Source organism: Oncorhynchus tshawytscha, linkage group LG30 (assembly GCF_018296145.1).
Source record: "Oncorhynchus tshawytscha isolate Ot180627B linkage group LG30, Otsh_v2.0, whole genome shotgun sequence".
Lineage (NCBI taxonomy): Eukaryota > Metazoa > Chordata > Actinopteri > Salmoniformes > Salmonidae > Oncorhynchus > Oncorhynchus tshawytscha.
In genome coordinates this window covers 43,543,644-43,565,062 of record NC_056458.1, presented here as the reverse complement: position 1 = coordinate 43,565,062, position 21,419 = coordinate 43,543,644, and the positions used below count along the sequence as shown (strand labels likewise).

At 42.8% G+C, this 21,419-nt stretch overlaps 1 protein-coding gene across 2 annotated transcripts; it reads right to left on the bottom strand.

The window, feature by feature from the left end:
* Window positions 1–15,168: 15,168 nt before the first annotated feature.
* Window positions 15,169–21,206, bottom strand: mat2b (methionine adenosyltransferase II, beta). 2 transcript variants are annotated; one of them, XM_024393430.2, is made up of 7 exons: window positions 21,059–21,206; window positions 19,264–19,458; window positions 18,954–19,068; window positions 17,705–17,851; window positions 17,363–17,556; window positions 17,144–17,257; window positions 15,169–15,938 (listed from the first exon to the last, which is right to left on the bottom strand). In XM_024393430.2, exons 1-7 carry the CDS (start codon window positions 21,086–21,088, stop codon window positions 15,762–15,764), a joined length of 972 nt encoding a protein of 323 aa, XP_024249198.1. In that variant the 5' UTR covers window positions 21,089–21,206; the 3' UTR covers window positions 15,169–15,761. The 2 variants fall into 2 exon arrangements, with proteins under 2 accessions (XP_024249198.1, XP_024249197.1); XM_024393429.2 differs by lacking the exon at window positions 21,059–21,206 and adding an exon at window positions 20,335–20,493.
* Window positions 21,207–21,419: the final 213 nt, after the last annotated feature.

The following is a 21,419-nucleotide window of genomic DNA, read 5'->3' as shown; positions in this document are numbered from 1 at the left end:
CTCTTTTTTTGCATGGCCTTTTTTCTATTACAGCATATTGGATGACTGTCGCTCATATTCCATTCACCCAGTTCAATGTAACATCAATAGGTTTAGGTTACAACATGATACTAGAATGTTCCCTGTACCCATCATGAGGTTGCTCCAACCCAGCCTATGAATGAAACATTTACAACATAGGTGCACACAGGTTGAAAGAAAGATTTGAGGTGACAGACAGTGACACATGGACATTCAATACCAGGTTGCACACTCTTGCCTGCATCTAGCTGATCTAGGGTGTAATCATTAGTCTAAAAGTTGCAAACGAGAGTTTCTATTGAACAAATCCAGGTATGTTTATCCCCGTTTCGTTCCACTTGCTTCCGTTTAAGAAACATTTTTCAACAGAATCGTCGGAATGAATACACCCCTGATCACACGAAAACAGTTTGCTTTCATAGCCACATACAAACAGCTCGTTATATTCCTTCAAGCCGTCTACACGCTCTCCTCCTCTCACCTTTTCCCTTCTCTTGTGAAAGTCAATGCACAACACATCAGCTGCCTGTGACCAGGCAAGAAAACAATTCCAAGCAAAACCGTCCGCTCCACTCAACCTACATCATTGTCACCATGTTAGCTAAAGTAATGTTGTAGTCAACATAGCTAATAGAGCTAAGATGTTAATAAACCCACTACAGTCATACTGTAACGTGACAGTGTTACAGTTTAGCAGTTACACCGGTGGGCCACAGTGGCAATACATTTGTAAAACTGAAAGCTTACCTTGACTTGGAAGAGTTCCCGTGTTGGATAGTCATAGCCAGCTAGCTAATATAGCATCCTTCTGTTTGAGTAATTATCTCTTAAAGCATTTTCAGGCAGTTAAATGTTGCAGAACATTATTTATAAAAAGCTATCTATTAATATGTTTGTTTTTTTAAACACTAATTTGTTTACAAGCATGATAGTTGTACTTTTAGTTTATGGTTGACTTAGCTTGTTGGCCATTAGCCAATCGGCAGTTTCTCAACGAGTTCAAAGCACGTGAATGCATCCAACTGGTATTTACGAATTCACAAGTGGTAATCACCACCTTCCCATTTGGTTACGAATGCAGCATTAAACGCAGGCTGCGACCTGCAAAGTTGCGAGTTCGAAATTCCAGTTGAGACTTTGGTTTTCCAACCTTAACCAACATTCTTAACTAATCACATTTTTAATATACTAAGTTTATAAGTTTATAACTTTCTGACTGAACAGCTTTCGGACTAAATAAATAAAATGGCTGGCACAGTGGACTAGACACTGGACAGAAGGTCATCGGTTCTAATCTTGATGATCCTCTTTCTCAAAAAGGTATATAATTTCAGTGTAATTCACATTTTTATTTTAAGACAAATATTGATGCCTCGAGTCAATGGTGCTACCTGTCAATGATTTTAGAGGGACGATTTAAATGGTTTGATAATCCAAATCTGTATACGCTTGTAAGAGATCTTGATACATTATAACGCGTCCCAAAATACCTCCAGAGGTGGTCAGGAAAATCTTGTTTATTTATTTTTTATTCAACCTTTATTTAACTAGGCAAGAACAAATTCTTATTTACAATGACAGCCTGGCAAAAGGCCTCCGGCGAGGACTGGGGCTGGGATTAAAAATAAAAATATAGAACTAAACACATCACGACAAGGGATCACAATCAGTTATCGTCTACACTAAAGATGTGGGCACATTCAGAATGTGGACAAGATCAGGACACATGTTAGCACCAGGTATAAACGGGGCTTAGATCTGAACTCACAGAATGAGTGAAATACAAAAGAAATACAAACACTCCCTGGCTCCACACTCAGCCCACATGTGAGAGCTTTAAGCCAGTGGGGTGAGGGAGCACTGCCCAAAATGAGTTGTGCAAACAGCCACCTGACTAACACACAGCTAAAAGGCACATATTTACATGTGTTTAGTATAGCTAACTGTAAAACTGTAAACCTCCTTTAACTGGTTTTAACTGTAGCACCTCCTTTAACTAACAAGTAAAGTCTGTTGTTTGAATGATTTAACTTGTTTTTTTTGGGAAGTTCCTTAGTTACCTTACATAGTTTTCTTTACCATGAAAAGCAAATATTTGTTATTATTGACTGAAAGAGAAACTTGAGTTTCCCACATCTCCAATCTGAAAAACAAACAACAATTAAATATCAACTGTTATTAATTCAACTGATTACTCATCCTTTATTGAGACATTTTTCTTTGGTGAAGACGTGACAATACTTTCAAAAAAACGAAAGTTTGCTTTAGTACTTTGAGTGTTCCTGTTTTTCTTTGGCATATGACGTACAAAGTCAAGTGTGCAACAATTTAGCGAGCATAATAAAGTTACCACAAAAAAGAGACGGAAACAGGAAGTGAAATATCAGTTGAAGTACAGTACAGTTGTGACCAGAAGTGACTTCGTAGCCGGTTAGAAGAGCATTTTAGCTAACCCTTTTCCTAACTTTAACCTAATTCTCCTAATCTGCTACGTTACTTCTCCTAACCTGCTACGTTACTTCTCCTAACCTGCTACGTTACTTCTCCTAACCTGCTACGTTACTTCTCCTAACCTGCTACGTTACTTCTCCTAACCTGCTACGTTACTTCTCCTAACCTGCTACGTTACTTCTCCTAACCTGCTACGTTACTTCTCCTAACCTGCTACGTTACTTCTCCTAACCTGCTACGTTAACCTTCTCTTAACCTGCTAATGTTACTTCTCCTAACCTGCTACGTTACTTCTCCTAACCTGCTACGTTACTTCTCCTAACCTGCTACATTACTTCTCCTAACCTGCTACGTTACTTCTCCTAACCTGCTACGTTACTTCTCCTAACCTGCTACGTTACTTCTCCTAACCTGCTACGTTACTTCTCCTAACCTGCTACGTTACTTCTCCTAACCTGCTACGTTACTTCTCCTAACCTGCTACGTTACTTCTCCTAACCTGCTACGTTACTTCTCCTAACCTGCTACGTTACTTCTCTTAACCTGCTACGTTACTTCTCCTAACCTGCTACGTTACTTCTCCTAACCTGGTACGTTACTTCTCCTAACCTGCTACGTTACTTCTCCTAACCTGGTACGTTACTTCTCCTAACCTGCTACGTTACTTCTCCTAACCTGCTATGAAAAAGTTACTTCCGGTCATAGCTGTATTCCACCTAGTCAAAACCGCCATACACTGTTAGGCTCAGGGATCAGGTTATCATGTCCCACAAACAGCAGCAGCAGCACAGGGCCATCCAACAGGCCGTGAGACAGGCGTGCTCCCCTCCTCCTCCTCCGCCGTCTCGACTCCTGTCCTCCACAGCATACACTGACAGGGAGGAAGACAAAGGCAGGTTGGCATTTGTTGTTATGAATCTTGCCCTGGAGGCAGCTCTGCAGATTGGTCACTAGCTGGCACAATCTCATTTTAGACCTAACCTTAACCACAGTGCCAACCCTAATACCTAACCTTAAATTAAGACAAAAAAAAACCATTTGGTTTCATGAATTTTTACGAAATAGCCAAATTTTGACATTGCAGCCTGCCCATCTAGCAGATATCGTTCAGTTCTGCCTCCAGGGCAAGATTCATGACAATAAAACGTCAACCTACAAGACAAAGAAGAGGAGTTATTCAATGCTGTGTTCCCCTACACACATACATGTGCGTAATGTTGTGATAAGAAAAAGCTTGTATCAGTAATTGGCCAGTACTAGGCCTCTCCATGTTATGACATTCACAACACTCACGACATTCACGACACTCACGACATTCACAACATTCACAACATTCACGACCCTCACGACATTCACGACACTCACGACACTCACGGCATTCACGACATTCACGTAACATGACATTCACGACACTCACGACACTCATGACATTCATGACATTCACGACATTCACAACATGACATTCACGACACTCACGACACTCATGACATTCATGACATTCACGACATTCACAACATTCACAACATTCACGACACATGACATTCACGACACTCATGACATTCATGACATTCACGACATTCACAACATTCACGACATAACATTCACGACACTCACGACATTCACGACACTCATGACATTCACGACACTCACGACATTCGCGACATTCACAACATTCACAACATTCACGACACTCATGACATTCACGGCATTCACGACATTCACAACATTCACGACACTCACGACATTCACGACACTCATGACATTCACGACACTCACGACATTCGCGACATTCACGACATTCACAACATTCACGACACTCATGACATTCACGACACTCATGACATTCACGACATTCATGACATTCACGACACTCATTAGCTATCAGGCATTAATTGTTATTACTCCCAAAGCACTAGTAATATCAGCGTGTGATGAGGGAAGATCCACAAACCTTCGCCTTCCAGCGAGATATGTAAGAGGGTGGCAGGGTAGCCTAGTGGTTAAGAGTGTTTGTCCAGTAACTGAATGGTTGTTGGTTTGAACCCCATAGCTGTCAATGTGCTCTTAACCCTAATTGCTCCTGTAAGGCACTCTGGAAAAGTGTTTCTGCTAAATGACTAGAATGAGTTGGAATTGGATGCCTCTGACTGTGACGCCACTGACTGGGGTCGCCCAAAACTGTCAGAGACAGACACTGTCAGAGACAGGGAATGTGGATTAAGTTAGCTGTAATGCTATTAGTGTCATTTCTCTTCAATGGGTGGTGGGTTAAATTGAAATTCATACCTGTGAGGATTAAAATCGAACTTATTACTTTGGCCTATTGTCACAGAGCCCGAGGTTGCCTGGCACAGTGTTCGTCCTGGGAAAATGATGTATTGAGTTGTACTGGCCGACTCTACAAAAATCACTGACACCTCTGCACCTCAACTAGTCATCAATAATAATGAAAGCAAGCATTATCCTTTCTATAGAAAGAGGTGCAACAGTTTATTTTTGCATATGCACAGGCAGTGGTTAAATTGAGCCTCAGGTACCTGGAGTCAGGCGGAGCTGAGCTCTGAAACCTTAGTTCAAAGGGAAAGTCAGGCGGAGCCGAGCTCTGGCACCTTGGTTCAAAGGGAAAGTCAGGCGGAGCCGAGCGCTGGCACCTTGGTTCAAAGGGAAAGTCAGGTGGAGCCGAGCTCTGGCACCTTGGTTCAAAGGGAAAGTCAGGCGGAGCCGAGCTCTGGCACCTTGGATCAAAGGGAAAGTCAGGCGGAGTCGAGCTCTGGCACCTTGGATCAAAGGGAAAGTCAGGCGGAGCCGAGCTCTGGCACCTTGGGTCAAAGGGAAAGTCAGGTGGAGCCGAGCTCTGGCACCTTGGTTCAAAGGGAAAGTCAGGCGGAGCCGAGCTCTGGCATCTTGGGTCAAAAAAAAAATAGAATAAACTATGATAAAAAAACAAACCCTAATCTTGGCATATTATCTAGCTGTTACACTATCTTCATGGTCAACCCTGGCTTAACCCTAACCTGCTCAAAATAGGGCTCTGAATTCCCAAATTAACCTCGTCATACACAACAAGACAAACGTGGATCAGTGGGTTATTCCCTTCCATAGCTGCTTCATAATTCCAATTATCTCACATGTGTTCTTATGGGCTTCTCCATACATATGTGGTGCAGGTGTGGCATCCTGCCATCCAAACTGTGGCTGAGGGGGAATCTGGTTACCCTGGTAACCTGGGGCTCCTGAGTAGGCAGGGTCTGTGGGTAGGTACCCCGGAGCAGGGTATCCCTGGACTGGGCATCCCTGATCTGGGAACAATTGGGGTTGGTACCCTTGGAGTTGGTATCCAGGGGCCGTGTGGGCAGGGTATCCTGGAGCAGAGGGGCCAGGGACCATGTAAGGTGGGAGCTAATCAAAATGAATCTGTAGACAGCGAGATGAATCTGCCTAGGAATGTGGGAAATTACAAAACAACCAGACAACTGTAAATATGGCATGTGACAAGTAATGTTGATCTGACCATATGTCAGAAAGTCCATGAGAAAACCATGACACTTGACTGCCAGATTCCATTGTCTTGTACTTGGAAGGGAGCATGTGCTTATGCTGCTGAAGTTTGACTGAAAACAGTCCAATCTAGTGAATGAGAGTTCCTGCCTAAGCAGCAGCTACTCTTCCTGGGGTTTATTATGGATCCCCATTAGCTGTTGCCAAAGCAGCAGCTACTCTTCCTGGGGTTTATTATGGATCCCCATTAGCTGTTGCCTAAGCAGCAGCTACTCTTCCTGGGGTTTATTATGGATCCCCATTAGCTGTTGCCAAAGCAGCAGCTACTCTTCCTGGGGTTTATTATGGATCCCCATTAGCTGTTGCCTAAGCAGCAGCTACTCTTCCTGGGGTTTATTATGGATCCCCATTAGCTGTTGCCAAAGCAGCAGCTACTCTTCCTGGGGTTTATTATGGATCCCCATTAGCTGTTGCCTAAGCAGCAGCTACTCTTCCTGTGGTTTATTATGGATCCCCATTAGCTGTTGCCTAAGCAGCAGCTACTCTTCCTGGGGTTTATTATGGATCCCCATTAGATACTGCCAAAGCAGCAGCTACTCTTCCTGGGGTTTATTATGGATCCCCATTAGATGCTGCCAAAGCAGCAGCTACTCTTCCTGGGGTTTATTATGGATCCCCATTAGATGCTGCCAAAGCAGCAGCTACTCTTCCTGGGGTTTATTATGGATCCCCATTAGATGCTGCCAAAGCAGCAGCTACTCTTCCTGGGGTTTATTATGGATCCCCATTAGATGCTGTCAAAGCAGCAGCTACTCTTCCTGGGGTTTATTATGGATCCCCATTAGATGCTGTCAAAGCAGCAGCTACTCTTCCTGGGGTCCAGCAAAATTAAGGCAGTTTATACAATTTTAAAAACATTACAGTACATTCACAGATTTCATAACACACTGTGTGCCCTCAGGCCCCATACTCCACCACTACCACATATCTACAGTACTAAATCTGTGTGTGTGTGTGTGTGTGTGTGTGTGTGTGTGTGTGTGTGTGTGTGTGTGTGTGTGTGTGTGTGTGTGTGTGTGTGTGTGTGTGTGTGTGTGTGCGTGCGTGCGTGCGTGCGTGCGTGCGTGCGTGCGTGCGTGCGTGCGTGCGTGCGTGCGTGCGTGCGTGCGTGCATGTGTCTGTGCCAATGTGTGTTGCTTCACAGTCCCCGCTGTTACATAAGGTGTTTTTTAATCGTTTTTTAAAATCTAATTTTACTGCTTGCGTCAGTTACTTGATGTGGAATAGAGTTCCATGTAGACATGGCTCTATGTGGTACTGTGCGCCTCCCATAGTCTGTTCTGGACTTGGGGACTGTGAAGAGACCTCTTGTGGCATGTCTTGTGGGGTATGCATGGGTGTCTGAGCTGTGTGCCAGTAGTATAAAGAGACAGCTCGGTGCATTCAATTTTCAACAGCTCGGTGCATTCTCATAAATAAAAGTTGTGATGAAGTCAATCTCTCCACCACTTTCAGCCAGGAGAGATTGACATGCATATGATTAATATTAGCTCTCTGTGTACATCCAAGGTAAAGCCGTGCTGCCCTGTTCTGAGCCAATTGCAATTTTCCTAAGTCCTTTTTTGTGGCACCCAACCACACGACTGAACAGTAGTCCATGTGTGACAAAATTAGGGCCTGTAGGACCTGCCTTGTTGATAGTGTTGTTAAAGAAGGTAGAAATTAGGGCCTGTAGGACCTGCCTTGTTGATAGTGTTGTTAAGAAGGTAGAAACTAGGGCCTGTAGGACCTGCCTTGTTGATAGTGTTGTTAAGAAGGCAGAGCATCACTTTATTATAGACAGACTTCTCCCCATCTTAGCTACTACTGCATCAATATGTTTTGACCATGACAGTTTACAATCTAGTGTTACTCCAAGCAGTTTAGTCATCTGAACTTGCTCAATTTCCACATGATTTACTACAAGATTTAGTTGATGAGCTTCCCTGAGACGGTTTCTTACAGTTTGTGCAGAAATTCTTTGGTTGTGCAAACCCACAATTTCATCAGCTGTTCGGGTGTCTGGTCTCAGACAATCCTGCAGGTGAAGAAGCCGAATGTGGAGGTCTTGGGCTGGCGTGTTTACACGTGGTCTGCGGTTGTGAGGCCAAATTCTCTAAAACGATGTTGGAGGTGGTTTATGGTAGAGAAATTAACATTCAATTCCCTGGCAACAGCTCTGGTGGACATTCCTGCAGTCAGCATGTAAATTGCACTCTCCCTCAAAACTTGAGACATCTGTGGCATTGTGTTGTGTGACAAAACTGCACATTTACAAGTAGCCTTTTATTGTCCCCAGCACAAGGTGCACCTGTGGAATGATCATTCTGTTTAATCAGCTTCTTAATATGCCACACCTGTCAAGTGGATGGATTATCTTGACAAATGAGAAATGCTCACTAACAGGGATGTAAAAGAAATTGGTGCACATAACGTATGGACATTTTCGGGGATCTTTTATTTCAGCTTGTGAAACATGGGACCAGCACTTTCCATGTTGCGTTTATATTTTTGTTCAGTATATCTTAACATTGTAATGATAATCAGAGAACAGGTCAAGGTCTGAATTGAATTATGTGCAATACTTTCCACTTCCACAGACACAGTTAATAAGGAGGTGTGTGGGTCATATGGCCAATAGCCCTTTCTGTGGCTGACAAGTCCCACCCATATCAAAGACTATTATATTAGTTTTGACATTTGTTTCAGAAAAGTAAAACTATAGTTTTAAGCAGCTGCAGCTGCAGCAAAGTTATATTTGAACTTTCCTTAGTTTAATTTAGACACAACTGTATAAATTCAACATTGAAAGAATAAATAAATCAAGCAGATAATTTCAAATCTTCCCTTTGCACAGTTAAAGATATCTATAATGTGTCTAGGTGAATAATTGCAGTATTACCTCGGGTTGAATCGACTTATCTGTAATGCGATTCTTTTTCTGTATTTTTGCATCAACAAAGCCTTTTTCTTGATTTACTTTGTATAAAAACCCATTGATTGTTGCTTGTCGGCTCCTCGGTTCTCAGGAGAACTTGACGATGGGTGCGTTGATGTCGTCGAGAGACGGCAGACCGACATGTGGTGCTTTCATAGAGACAGATAGAGGAATTCCAGTGGCTTGGGAAAGTATTCATCCCCTTGGCATTTTTCCTATTTTTTTGCATTAAAACCTAGAATTAAACTAGATTTTAGGGGGAGGTTGTATCATTTGATTTACCCAACATGCCTACCATTTTGAAGACACAAAATATTTTTTTATTGTGAAACAAACAAGAAATAAAACTAAAAAACAGAAAACTTGAGCGTGCATAACTATTCACCCCCCCAAAGTCAATACTTTGTAGAACCACCTTTTGCAGCAATTACAGCTGCAAGTCTCTTGGAGTATGTCTCTATAAGCTTGGCACATCTAGCCACTGGGATTTTTGCCCATTCTTCAAGGCAAAACTGCTCCAGCTCCTTCAAGTTGGATGGGTTCAGCTGGTGTACAGCAATCTTTAAGTCACACCACATATTCTCAATTGAATTGAGGTCTGGGCTTTGACTAGGCCATTCCAATACATTTAGATGTTCCCCTTAAACCACTCGAGTGTTGCTTTAGCGGTATGCTTAGGATCATTGTCCTGCTGGAAGGTGAACCTCCGTCCCAGTCTCAAATCTCTGGAAGACTGAAACAGGTTTCCCTCAAGACTTTCTCTGTATTTAGCGCCATCCATCATTCCTTCAATTCTGACCAATTTCCAGTCCCTGCCGATAAAAAACATCCCCACAGCATGATGCTGCCACCACCATGCTTCACTGTGGGGATGGTGTTCTTGGGGTGATGGAGGTGTTGGATTTGCGCCAGACATAGCGTGAGTGTATGGCTTAAAGTGGTCCTATGTACACATAATCCAAAAGATATTCAAATCTCCGCTGTTGAGCTTTGCAGCTCCTTCAGGTTTATCTTTGGTCTCTTTGCGTCCTCTCTGATTAATGCCCTCCTTGCCTGGTCCGTGAGTTTTGGTGGGCGGCCCTCTCTTGGCAGGTTTATTGTTTTAATAATGGATTTAATGGTGCTCTGTGGGATATTCAAAGTTTCTGATATTTTTTTATAACCCAACCCTGATCTCTACTTCTCCACAACTTTGTCCCTGACCTGTCTGGAGAGCTCATTTGTCTTCATGGTGCCGCTTGCTTGGTGGTGCCCCTTAGTGGTGTTGAGACTCTGGGGCATTTCAAAACAGGTGAAAATATACTGAGATCATGTGACACTTAGATTGCACACAAGTGGACTTTATTTAACTAATTATGTGACTTCTGAAGGTAATTGGTTGCATCACTTCACCAATGTGGACTATTTTGTGTATGTCCATTACATGAAATCCAAATAAAAATGCATTTAAATTACAGGTTGTAATGCAACAAAATAGGAAAAATGCCACAGGGGGGGGGGGGTGAATGCTTTTGCAAGGAACTGTAGATAGAGGTCTTTATAGCTGTGCCATTATAACATATGTGACAGTGTGGGCTGTGCCATTATAACACATGTGACAGTGTGGGCTGTGCCATTATAACACATGTGACAGTGTGGGCTGTGCCATTATAACATATGTGACAGTGTGGGCTGTGCCATTATAACATATGTGACAGTGTGGGCTGTGCCATTATAACATGTGACAGTGTGGGCTGTGCCATTATAACATATGTGACAGTGTGGGCTGTGCCATTATAACATATGTGACAGTGTGGGCTGTGCCATTATAACATATGTGACAGTGTGGGCTGTGCCATTATAACATGTGACAGTGTGGGCTGTGCCATTATAACATATGTGACAGTGTGGGCTGTGCCATTATAACATGTGACAGTGTGGGCTGTGCCATTATAACATGTGACAGTGTGGGCTGTGCCATTATAACATGTGACAGTGTGGGCTGTGCCATTATAACATGTGACAGTGTGGGCTGTGCCATTATAACATGTGACAGTGTGGGCTGTGCCATTATAACATGTGACAGTGTCAGCTGTGCCATTATAACATATGTGACAGTGTGGGCTGTGCCATTATAACATGTGACAGTGTGGGCTGTGACAGTGTGGGCTTATAACATGTGACAGTGTGGGCTGTGCCATTATAACATGTGACAGTGTGGGCTGTGCCATTATAACATATGTGACAGTGTGGGCTGTGCCATTATAACATATGTGACAGTGTGGGCTGTGCCATTATAACATGTGACAGTGTGGGCTGTGCCATTATAACATATGTGACAGTGTGGGCTGTGCCATTATAACATGTGACAGTGTGACAGTGGGCTGTGCCATTATAACATATGTGACAGTGTGGGCTGTGCCATTATAACATATGTGACAGTGTGGGCTGTGCCATTATAACATATGTGACAGTGTGGGCTGTGCCATTATAACATATGTGACAGTGTGGGCTGTGCCATTATAACATATGTGACAGTGTGGGCTGTGCCATTATAACATATGTGACAGTGTGGGCTGTGCCATTATAACATATGTGACATGTGTGGGCTGTGCCATTATAACATGTGACAGTGTGGGCTGTGCCATTATAACATATGTGACAGTGTGGGCTGTGCCATTATAACATATGTGACAGTGTGGGCTGTAACCATTATAACATATGTGACAGTGTGGGCTGTGCCATTATAACATATGTGACAGTGTGGGCTGTGCCATTATAACATATGTGACAGTGTGGGCTGTGCCATTATAACATATGTGACAGTGTGGGCTGTGCCATTATAACATATGTGACAGTGTGGGCTGTGCCATTATAACATATGTGACAGTGTGGGCTGTGCCATTATAACATATGTGACAGTGTGGGCTGTGCCATTATAACATGTGACAGTGTGGGCTGTGCCATTATAACATATGTGACAGTGTGGGCTGTGCCATTATAACATGTGACAGTGTGGGCTGTGCCATTATAACATGTGACAGTGTGGGCTGTGCCATTATAACATATGTGACAGTGTGGGCTGTGCCATTATAACATATGTGACAGTGTGGGCTGTGCCATTATAACATATGTGACAGTGTGGGCTGTGCCATTATAACATATGTGACATTGTGGGCTGTGCCATTATAACATATGTGACAGTGTGGGCTGTGCCATTATAACATATGTGACAGTGTGGGCTGTGCCATTATAACATATGTGACAGTGTGGGCTGTGCCATTATAACATATGTGACAGTGTGGGCTGTGCCATTATAACATGTGACAGTGTGGGCTGTGCCATTATAACATATGTGACAGTGTGGGCTGTGCCATTATAACATATGTGACAGTGTGGGCTGTGCCATTATAACATATGTGACAGTGTGAGGCTGTGCCATTATAACATATGGCTGTGCCATTATAACATATGTGACAGTGTGGGCTGTGCCATTATAACATATGTGACAGTGTGGGCTGTGCCATTATAACATATGTGACAGTGTGGGCTGTGCCATTATAACATATGTGACAGTGTGGGCTGTGCCATTATAACATATGTGACAGTGTGGGCTGTGCCATTATAACATATGTGACAGTGTGGGCTGTGCCATTATAACATATGTGACAGTGTGGGCTGTGCCATTATAACATATGTGACAGTGTGGGCTGTGCCATTATAACATATGTGACAGTGTGGGCTGTGCCATTATAACATATGTGACAGTGTGGGCTGTGCCATTATAACATATGTGACAGTGTGGGCTGTGCCATTATAACATATGTGACAGTGTGGGCTGTGCCATTATAACATATGTGACAGTGTGGGCTGTGCCATTATAACATGTGACAGTGTGGGCTGTGCCATTATAACATGTGACAGTGTGGGCTGTGCCATTATAACATATGTGACAGTTTGGGCTGTGCCATTATAACATATGTGACAGTGTGGGCTGTGCCATTATAACATATGTGACAGTGTGGGCTGTGCCATTATAACATATGTGACAGTGTGGGCTGTGCCATTATAACATGTGACAGTGTGGGCTGTGCCATTATAACATATGTGACAGTGTGGGCTGTGCCATTATAACATATGTGACAGTGTGGGCTGTGCCATTATAACATATGTGACAGTGTGGGCTGTGCCATTATAACATGTGACAGTGTGACAGGCTGTGCCATTATAACATGTGACAGTGTGGGCTGTGCCATTATAACATGTGACAGTGTGGGCTGTGCCATTATAACATGTGACAGTGTGGGCTGTGCCATTATAACATATGTGACAGTGTGGGCTGTGCCATTATAACATATGTGACAGTGTGGGCTGTGCCATTATAACATATGTGACAGTGTGGGCTGTGCCATTATAACATATGTGACAGTGTGGGCTGTGCCATTATAACATATGTGACAGTGTGGGCTGTGCCATTATAACAGGTGACAGTGTGGGCTGTGCCATTATAACATATGTGACAGTGTGGGCCGTGCCATTATAACATATGTGACAGTGTGGGCTGTGCCATTATAACATATGTGACAGTGTGGGCTGTGCCATTATAACATATGTGACAGTGTGGGCTGTGCCATTATAACATATGTGACAGTGTGGGCTGTGCCATTATAACATATGTGACAGTGTGGGCTGTGCCATTATAACATATGTGACAGTGTGGGCTGTGCCATTATAACATATGTGACAGTGTGGGCTGTGCCATTATAACATATGTGACAGTGTGGGCTGTGCCATTATAATGTGACATATGTGACAGTGTGGGCTGTGCCATTATAACATATGTGACAGTGTGGGCTGTGCCATTATAACATATGTGACAGTGTGGGCTGTGCCATTATAACATATGTGACAGTGTGGGCTGTGCCATTATAACATATGTGACAGTGTGGGCTGTGCCATTATAACATATGTGACAGTGTGGGCTGTGCCATTATAACATATGTGACAGTGTGGGCTGTGCCATTATAACATATGTGACAGTGTGGGCTGTGCCATTATAACATATGTGACAGTGTGGGCTGTGCCATTATAACAGTGTGACAGTGTGGGCTGTGCCATTATAACATATGTGACAGTGTGGGCTGTGCCATTATAACATATGTGACAGTGTGGGCTGTGCCATTATAACATATGTGACAGTGTGGGCTGTGCCATTATAACATATGTGACAGTGTGGGCTGTGCCATTATAACATATGTGACAGTGTGGGCTGTGCCATTATAACATGTGACAGTGTGGGCTGTGCCATTATAACATGTGACAGTGTGGGCTGTGCCATTATAACATGTGACAGTGTGGGCTGTGCCATTGAGGCAATGTCCATTTGAAGTAGTCAATTTTCTTCATGACATGACTCCTACAAGGTCATCAGGATTAATCAGCCAATTAGCTGGAAGTCCCACCCAGTTGACATTAAAATGGTGGAAGTCTGCAATGGCACTGCCCATGCTGAAATGGCCTTTTGGCCACTAGAGGCCTTTATCATTCTCTATGGGTGCTTTCAAGACAACTTGGAACTCAGAAAAAAACAAGGTGAAATCATGACGGTGATCTTCAGGTCAGATATTCTGATGGTGCTTTCAAGACAACTTGGAACTCAGAAAAAAACAAGGTGAAATCATGACGGTGATCTTCAGGTCAGATATTCTGATGGTGCTTTCAAGACAACTTTGAATTGGATGACCGTTCAAAATTAATTTTCCCCAGTCTGAGATTGTTTTATTTGCACAGTTCCCAGTGGTCTTGAAAGCACTGAAGTCAGAGATTTCCATGTGTTTTGAAAGCGGCATTGGCCTATCAGCTGACTCCCTTGTTTAAAGAGCCATTGAACAAGCAGTTGCTCATGGAGAAAAAAAAAAATTCAGTCTTGGAGGTCGGTTTCCTGAACAATGATGTGTTTGGTTAATGACATTTCTTACATTGTTAACCCAGGAAATCTTAGGATTTCTTGATTTAGAAGCCTATTTCACTTCCTTAAAAATCCCCAAAATGAATCATTAAATGCTGAGAGAAAAATGGACAATTACAGAATATAATCAAACAACCTTTACTTGCTATTCTCTGATAAAGATCGTGATTTAGTCTTCAAATAGGCAACGTCACATTTCACAGGAGGTTTAGGATCAGTGGCAGCGTCTTGCACTGTTTTGAGGAGGTAGTCACAAACTGAGCAGGACTAAACGTCACGATACCGATTTCTTTATTTTTTGCTGTGTCTTTCAGTACGATTGTATATTGTGCTTGAATTACAAATAGTGCATGATACAGACTAATAAATAAAAAAATGTCTCCTTCACCAACTGAATGAAACCCAGTCTGGGTTTGTGTGAAGAAACAAGCATTTTTTTTCATTTGAGTAAAAAGCATACTTAAGTAACCCATTGACAAATTGTATTTCAAAAATAAAAAGTAAATTCTGTATTTAGTAATATCTTTAGACGACATATATTTAACAATGCCATTAATTGGTATGGAAAATTTGACATTGACAGTGGCTTCACATAAATGATCTAATTGATCCAGCAGATAAGGGAACAATTTTAATTCATTTGCTACACATTCAAACAAAATTCTCAAAATGGTCAAATCACTACATGTGTTAGGTACACAGGCAATGTGCATTCATTCCAGCAGGAAAGAATCAATGAATTCTCTGAATCTGTTACGTCCTAATACACAATGAAATACATTCTCAATTAAGGAGCAGGCAGAAGTCAAAGCTTGAAGTAGGTAAAGGGTTGCTCTTGATCCAGTGGGTTTGGCCTCCTGACGGCGATCAATGGAAGACGGTCTGCCTCCAGCGCTTGTCGTACAGGAAGGGCCAGAGGCTATCCCTCACTGCCGTCTTAAAGGGGATGGGCTCCACGCTGAGGCCCAGCAGCTCAAGACGGGAACACTCCAGCCGGGCATTGTGAGGTCTCTGAGCCCCCACACCGGCAGGCTGCTCCGTAATCTGGGGTGGAAGAGGGTCATAGGCAGTGGGTATAGACAGCATCAGGAAATAATGTTTCGATGGAATTATCTTTAAGTGCATTCGTGTGGGAGAAACAGCATGAGATGAGACCGATCAATAAATACACATTTATTCATGAGTAACAGAAAAAGGAAATGCACACAGGCTATCAAATGACTGCTGGGCAGGTTGAAAGCGTCTGCAATCATACAGGCTATCATACCGGTATCAAATGAGTGCTGGGCAGGTTGAAAGCATCTGCAATCATACAGGCTATCATACCGGTATCAAATGAGTGCTGGGCAGGTTGAAAGCGTCTGCAATCATACAGGCTATCATACCGGTATCAAATGACTGCTGGGCAGGTTGAAAGTGTCTGCAATCATACAGGCTATCATACCGGTATCAAATGACTGCTGGGCAGGTTGAAATACCGGTATCAAATGACTGTCTGCAATCATACAGGCTATCATACCGGTATCAAATGACTGCTGGGCAGGTTGAAAATGTGTCTGCAATCATACAGGCTATCATACCGGTATCAAATGACTGCTGGGCAGGTTGAAAGCATCTGCAATCATACAGGCTGCAATCATACAGGCTATCATACCGGTATCAAATGAGTGCTGGGCAGGTTGAAAGCGTCTGCAATCATACAGGCTATCATACCGGTATCAAATGACTGCTGGGCAGGTTGAAAGCGTCTGCAATCATACAGGCTATCATACCGGTATCAAATGACTGCTGGGCAGGTTGAAAGTGTCTGCAATCATACAGGCTATCATACCGGTATCAAATGACTGCTGGGCAGGTTGAAAGCATCTGCAATCATACAGGCTATCATACCGGTATCAAATGAGTGCTGGGCAGGTTGAAAGCGTCTGCAATCATACAGGCTATCATACCGGTATCAAATGACTGCTGGGCAGGTTGAAAGTGTCTGCAATCATACAGGCTATCATACTGGGCGGTAATCAAATGAGTGCTGGGCAGGTTGAAAGCATCTGCAATCATACAGGCTATCATACCGGTATCAAATGAGTGCTGGGCAGGTTGAAAGCATCTGCAATCATACAGGCTATCATACCGGTATCAAATGACTGCTGGGCAGGTTGAAAGTGTCTGCAATCATACAGGCTATCATACCGGTATCAAATGAGTGCTGGGCAGGTTGAAAGCATCTGCAATCATACAGGCTATCATACCGGTATCAAATGAGTGCTGGGCAGGTTGAAAGCTTCTGCAATCGCACAGGCCATTTCATATTTGGTCATTTGTTCCTTTCCAGAGTAATGGAAGATCCCTCGTATTGATGGGTCCTGGAAAGCACAAAAACACATGCAGATACAATTAATATAATGAAGGGACCAGACCATAGACATTGCCTTATGGGCTGTTCAATGAACCAGTCAGTTTGAGCTCACCTGGCGCCTCCGCTCAGCCATCTGTCTGCAGACTCGAGCCACATCGTTGACGTAGGTGGGGAAGCGCTGCTGACAGTGCTCCACATTGCAGCTCTCGGTCCCATCCTGAACCTTGTCCCACAGCACAGTCACAGCGCTCTCATCCACACGCTCTACCTCGCCGTACAGTATGGGCACTCGCAGCACAGCCGCACCTGCATAGGGGAGGAATTGGAATGACAGATGAACATTTAGGGGATCAGGGAGCCAAGGACGTGTGAGAAGTCACACATGACTATAGAGTACGAAAAAGATAAACACAATGACACCGATAGTAAAGGAATGAGTAGAGTGTTGACGCACCAGGGCTGTGTCTCAGGACCGTACTCTCCCCCGCTACCTTGGACTTGCCATACGCATTTAAAGGATTAGGAGTGTCGTGCTCTCCATAGGGAGGGTTCCGACCATCAAACACATAGTCAGTGCTGATGTAGATGAGGAAGACCCCAGCTTCAGATATCACAACACAAACAGGAAAATATGTTCAGTGAACTGTAGAAACCATAGGCCTACATGCTTTTTTAGAAACTTGTTAATAGTAATATTATATTTCAAACAATCTCAATGGCACACTAGCACTGTAGTAAGAGCTCATTTACATTTTTTGAACATTGTGAATTTGTTTATTTAACATAACGCATTATCAAGAGATGTTTTAAATATTCCTGCACAGTTGTTATTATATTGAACAAAAATAAAACGCAACATGTAAAGTGTTGGTCCCATGTTTCATGAGCTGAAATAAAAGATCCCCAGAATTTTCCAGATGCACAAAAAGCTTATTTCTCTCATAATTTTATGCAGAAATGCATTGACATCCCTGTTAGTGAGCGTGACTCCTTTACCAACGTGATTACGTTGACAGGTGTGGCATATCAAGAAGCTGATTAAACAGTATGATCATTACAGAGGTGCACCTTGTTCTGAGGACAATAAAAGGTTATCCTACAATGTCCAGTTGTCACAACACCACAGATGTCTCAAGATGAGGGAGGGTGCAAATTGAATGCAGGAATATCCTACAGAGCTGTTCCCAGAGAATTGAATGTTCATTTCGCTACCATAAGCCGCTTCCAATGTCATTTTAGAGAATTTGGCGGCATGTCCAACCGGCCTCACAACTGCAGACCACGTGCACCCATGCCAGCCCAGGACCTCCACAATCAGCTTCTTCACCTGCGGGATTGTCTGGGGATTGGGGGATGCTGCTGAGTAGTATTTCTGACTCTAATAAAGCCCTTTAGTGGGGAAAAAAACTCACTGATTGGCTGGGCCTAGCTCCCCAGTGGGCTGGCCTATGATGTCCCAAGCCCAACCATGGCTGTGCCCCTAACCAGTCATGTGAAATCCATAGATTAGGCCCTAATGAAATGTATTTCAATTGACCGATTTCCTTCTATGAACTGAGACTCAGTAAAATCTTTGAAATTGTTGTGTTTATATTTTTGTTCAATATATATATATCAAAAAGTATACATTCAACACCTGAAATTGTGCAATTGTGCATCCTGAATTCTCAGTGTGTATGATTCTGATAATAAAGCAGACCCACCTGACTCTATAGCTAAAGTCGCAGATGCATGGACATTCAGGTTCAGGGCTGCCTCTGTGTGCTGCTCTATCACATCTGGCCTCCTCTCCCCAGCACAGTGCACAATCACACGGGGCTGATGACACAGAACACATTCAACACAAGGTAATACAGTAAGGAATATGTATGTACAATGATATCTAAGCCATTTATCCCCATTTTAGGCTGTTTAGCCTTTCATCTAAATTTCTGATGACAATGATTCCCACAAGGAATACAGTACTTCCAGAATTCTGCAGCCTACACAGAATGACAAGACTTCAATCCTCACCTGGAAGTCTCGAATGACAGCTCGCACAGCATCCTCGTCCGTTAGGTTGCATCGTAGGAAGCGGGGCTGAGCCCGTCTGTACCCACATCCCAAGGTGTTCCAGGCATTATTCTGGAACTCTTTATAAACCGCACGCCCAAGCAGCCCGGTGGCCCCTGTCACTAGCACACGCCTATAGGGGATGGCCACATTCGCCTAAAGAAGAGACACAGAAAAATACAACTTAAGTTATACATTGTTTTGTTATGACTCCTGACAATAAAAACTGATGTAATCCACATATGAACTTGCAGTTATATGAAGCTAAACATTTTGAAATTCATTATAATATAATATAATCATTTACAGCTTAATGTTGTAACGATCTTTAATTTCCATTTTGACCTATGTACTGATACGTGCTAACAGGGGTGTATTCATTATGCCGATTCTGTTGCAAAACATTTCATCTGCATCAGAAACTGTTTACACCAAATGCTATCGAACTCCGTTTTGTTCTTAAACGGATGCTGTAGTTCAGTCGTCTCTTTAAAAAAAAAACATTTAAAAAAAAGCATCTGGAACAAGTTGGGAAGGTACCCCGCGGACTCCACTTTACAGCATGAATTATTCGATAATTTATAGATGTGCAACTTGTACCAAACACGTCACAAACTATTCAGATTGGAATGGCAAAGCGTGAAAACCACACAATTAAAATTAACTACAACTTCCGTTTAAACCCAACAGCGCTTACGTTAGGTTGAAGAGCGTTTGCAGTGTACGGTTTCTATTGCGAAACGTTTTGCAACAGTCTCGGCGTAATGAATACACCTCAGTTCCTGTCACACTACCGTGCCAAAATGGGTGCCCAATGAGTCAAAACCTATTAGACACGATTCGAGACATTACAAGTCTTCGCCTAAATAAATAATAATTTATTTGAAATCTACTGGCTAACTAGACAACTTCGACCATCACTAGTTAGCAACAGGATTAGCTAGATGAATTCATTGTAATAGTGATGTAACGTTATTAGCTAACGTAGCAATTCTCTCTCAAAAGTAAAAATGCCCCCGATTCTACTTTTACCTGCACCACCTCCACGTGCCCTGGGGTGAAATGTATCTTAAGTTCCTTTTCGTTCATGGTCAACAGAAATATCAAAATGTAATATCTACTATGCTTATTCAATCAACGCCAATGTTAATATAATTTCTGTTGCGCAGCTTTCCCGGATCAGCTGTTTCCAGTCTCGCGAGAGGTTGCGCGGATGTAGCGACACAGCGATCCGGTAAGCGAGTCCAACTGGTTACGGTCTCAAAATGTATATTAGTCCTTATGTTGAGGACACGCAGTCCAACGAAATGCTTTACTTGCAGGTTCCTTCTCGACAATGCAACAATAAAAACTATTAAAAAAACAAAGGACGAACATAAGTAAAATGTCTCAGTAGAATAGAGTTGACATTTTAGCATAACTATAATAAATGAAGGCACAACTTAATAGTAACATTTCTTAAAACGTGTAAATTATCAGGGAAGTGTTTAAATTGTGCAGTATTAGCAAATCACGTTGGTATATCTCCTTACAAACACTAACCATGTATGCTAAACTCAGCAACTGGCCCAAGGGATACAACCCCCAACTAGCTGGGGATAGCAAGCTAGCAGGTGCATTCACATTCATTCATAGCTCCTGTGGCTAAAATCGTTGAGCAAGCTAAAGTTAGCTAGCAAGCTACCTTTATAGCAGTGGCTAAGCTTAGCTAGCTGTTAAATCGTCACTCCTTACTACGTAAACCCTGTACATTTACCTCGGAAGCTCCGTATTTATATCCCGACATCGTTTCCCACAAACACAACCATACAACTCGATCAAGCACCACCACTAATTTATAGAGAGAGAAAAAAAAGGACAGAGTATTTTTTTCCCGGCAACATCAATTCTTAAAGGGGAAGTTTTGTGGTGTACCCCATAGCGACCAATAGATGGCAGTTCTATCTCACATATCTAGCAGGTCTAATAAAGCATAATCAGTTACATAAATTATTTGAATATGTAAATGTGTTTTTAGCTCATGCAGATATTCCCATAGCCACTTCTAATGAAGCCTAGCTACTAGAAATAATTTCATTCCATTTTTGTCATTAGCTACCTACCTACTTTATAACAAA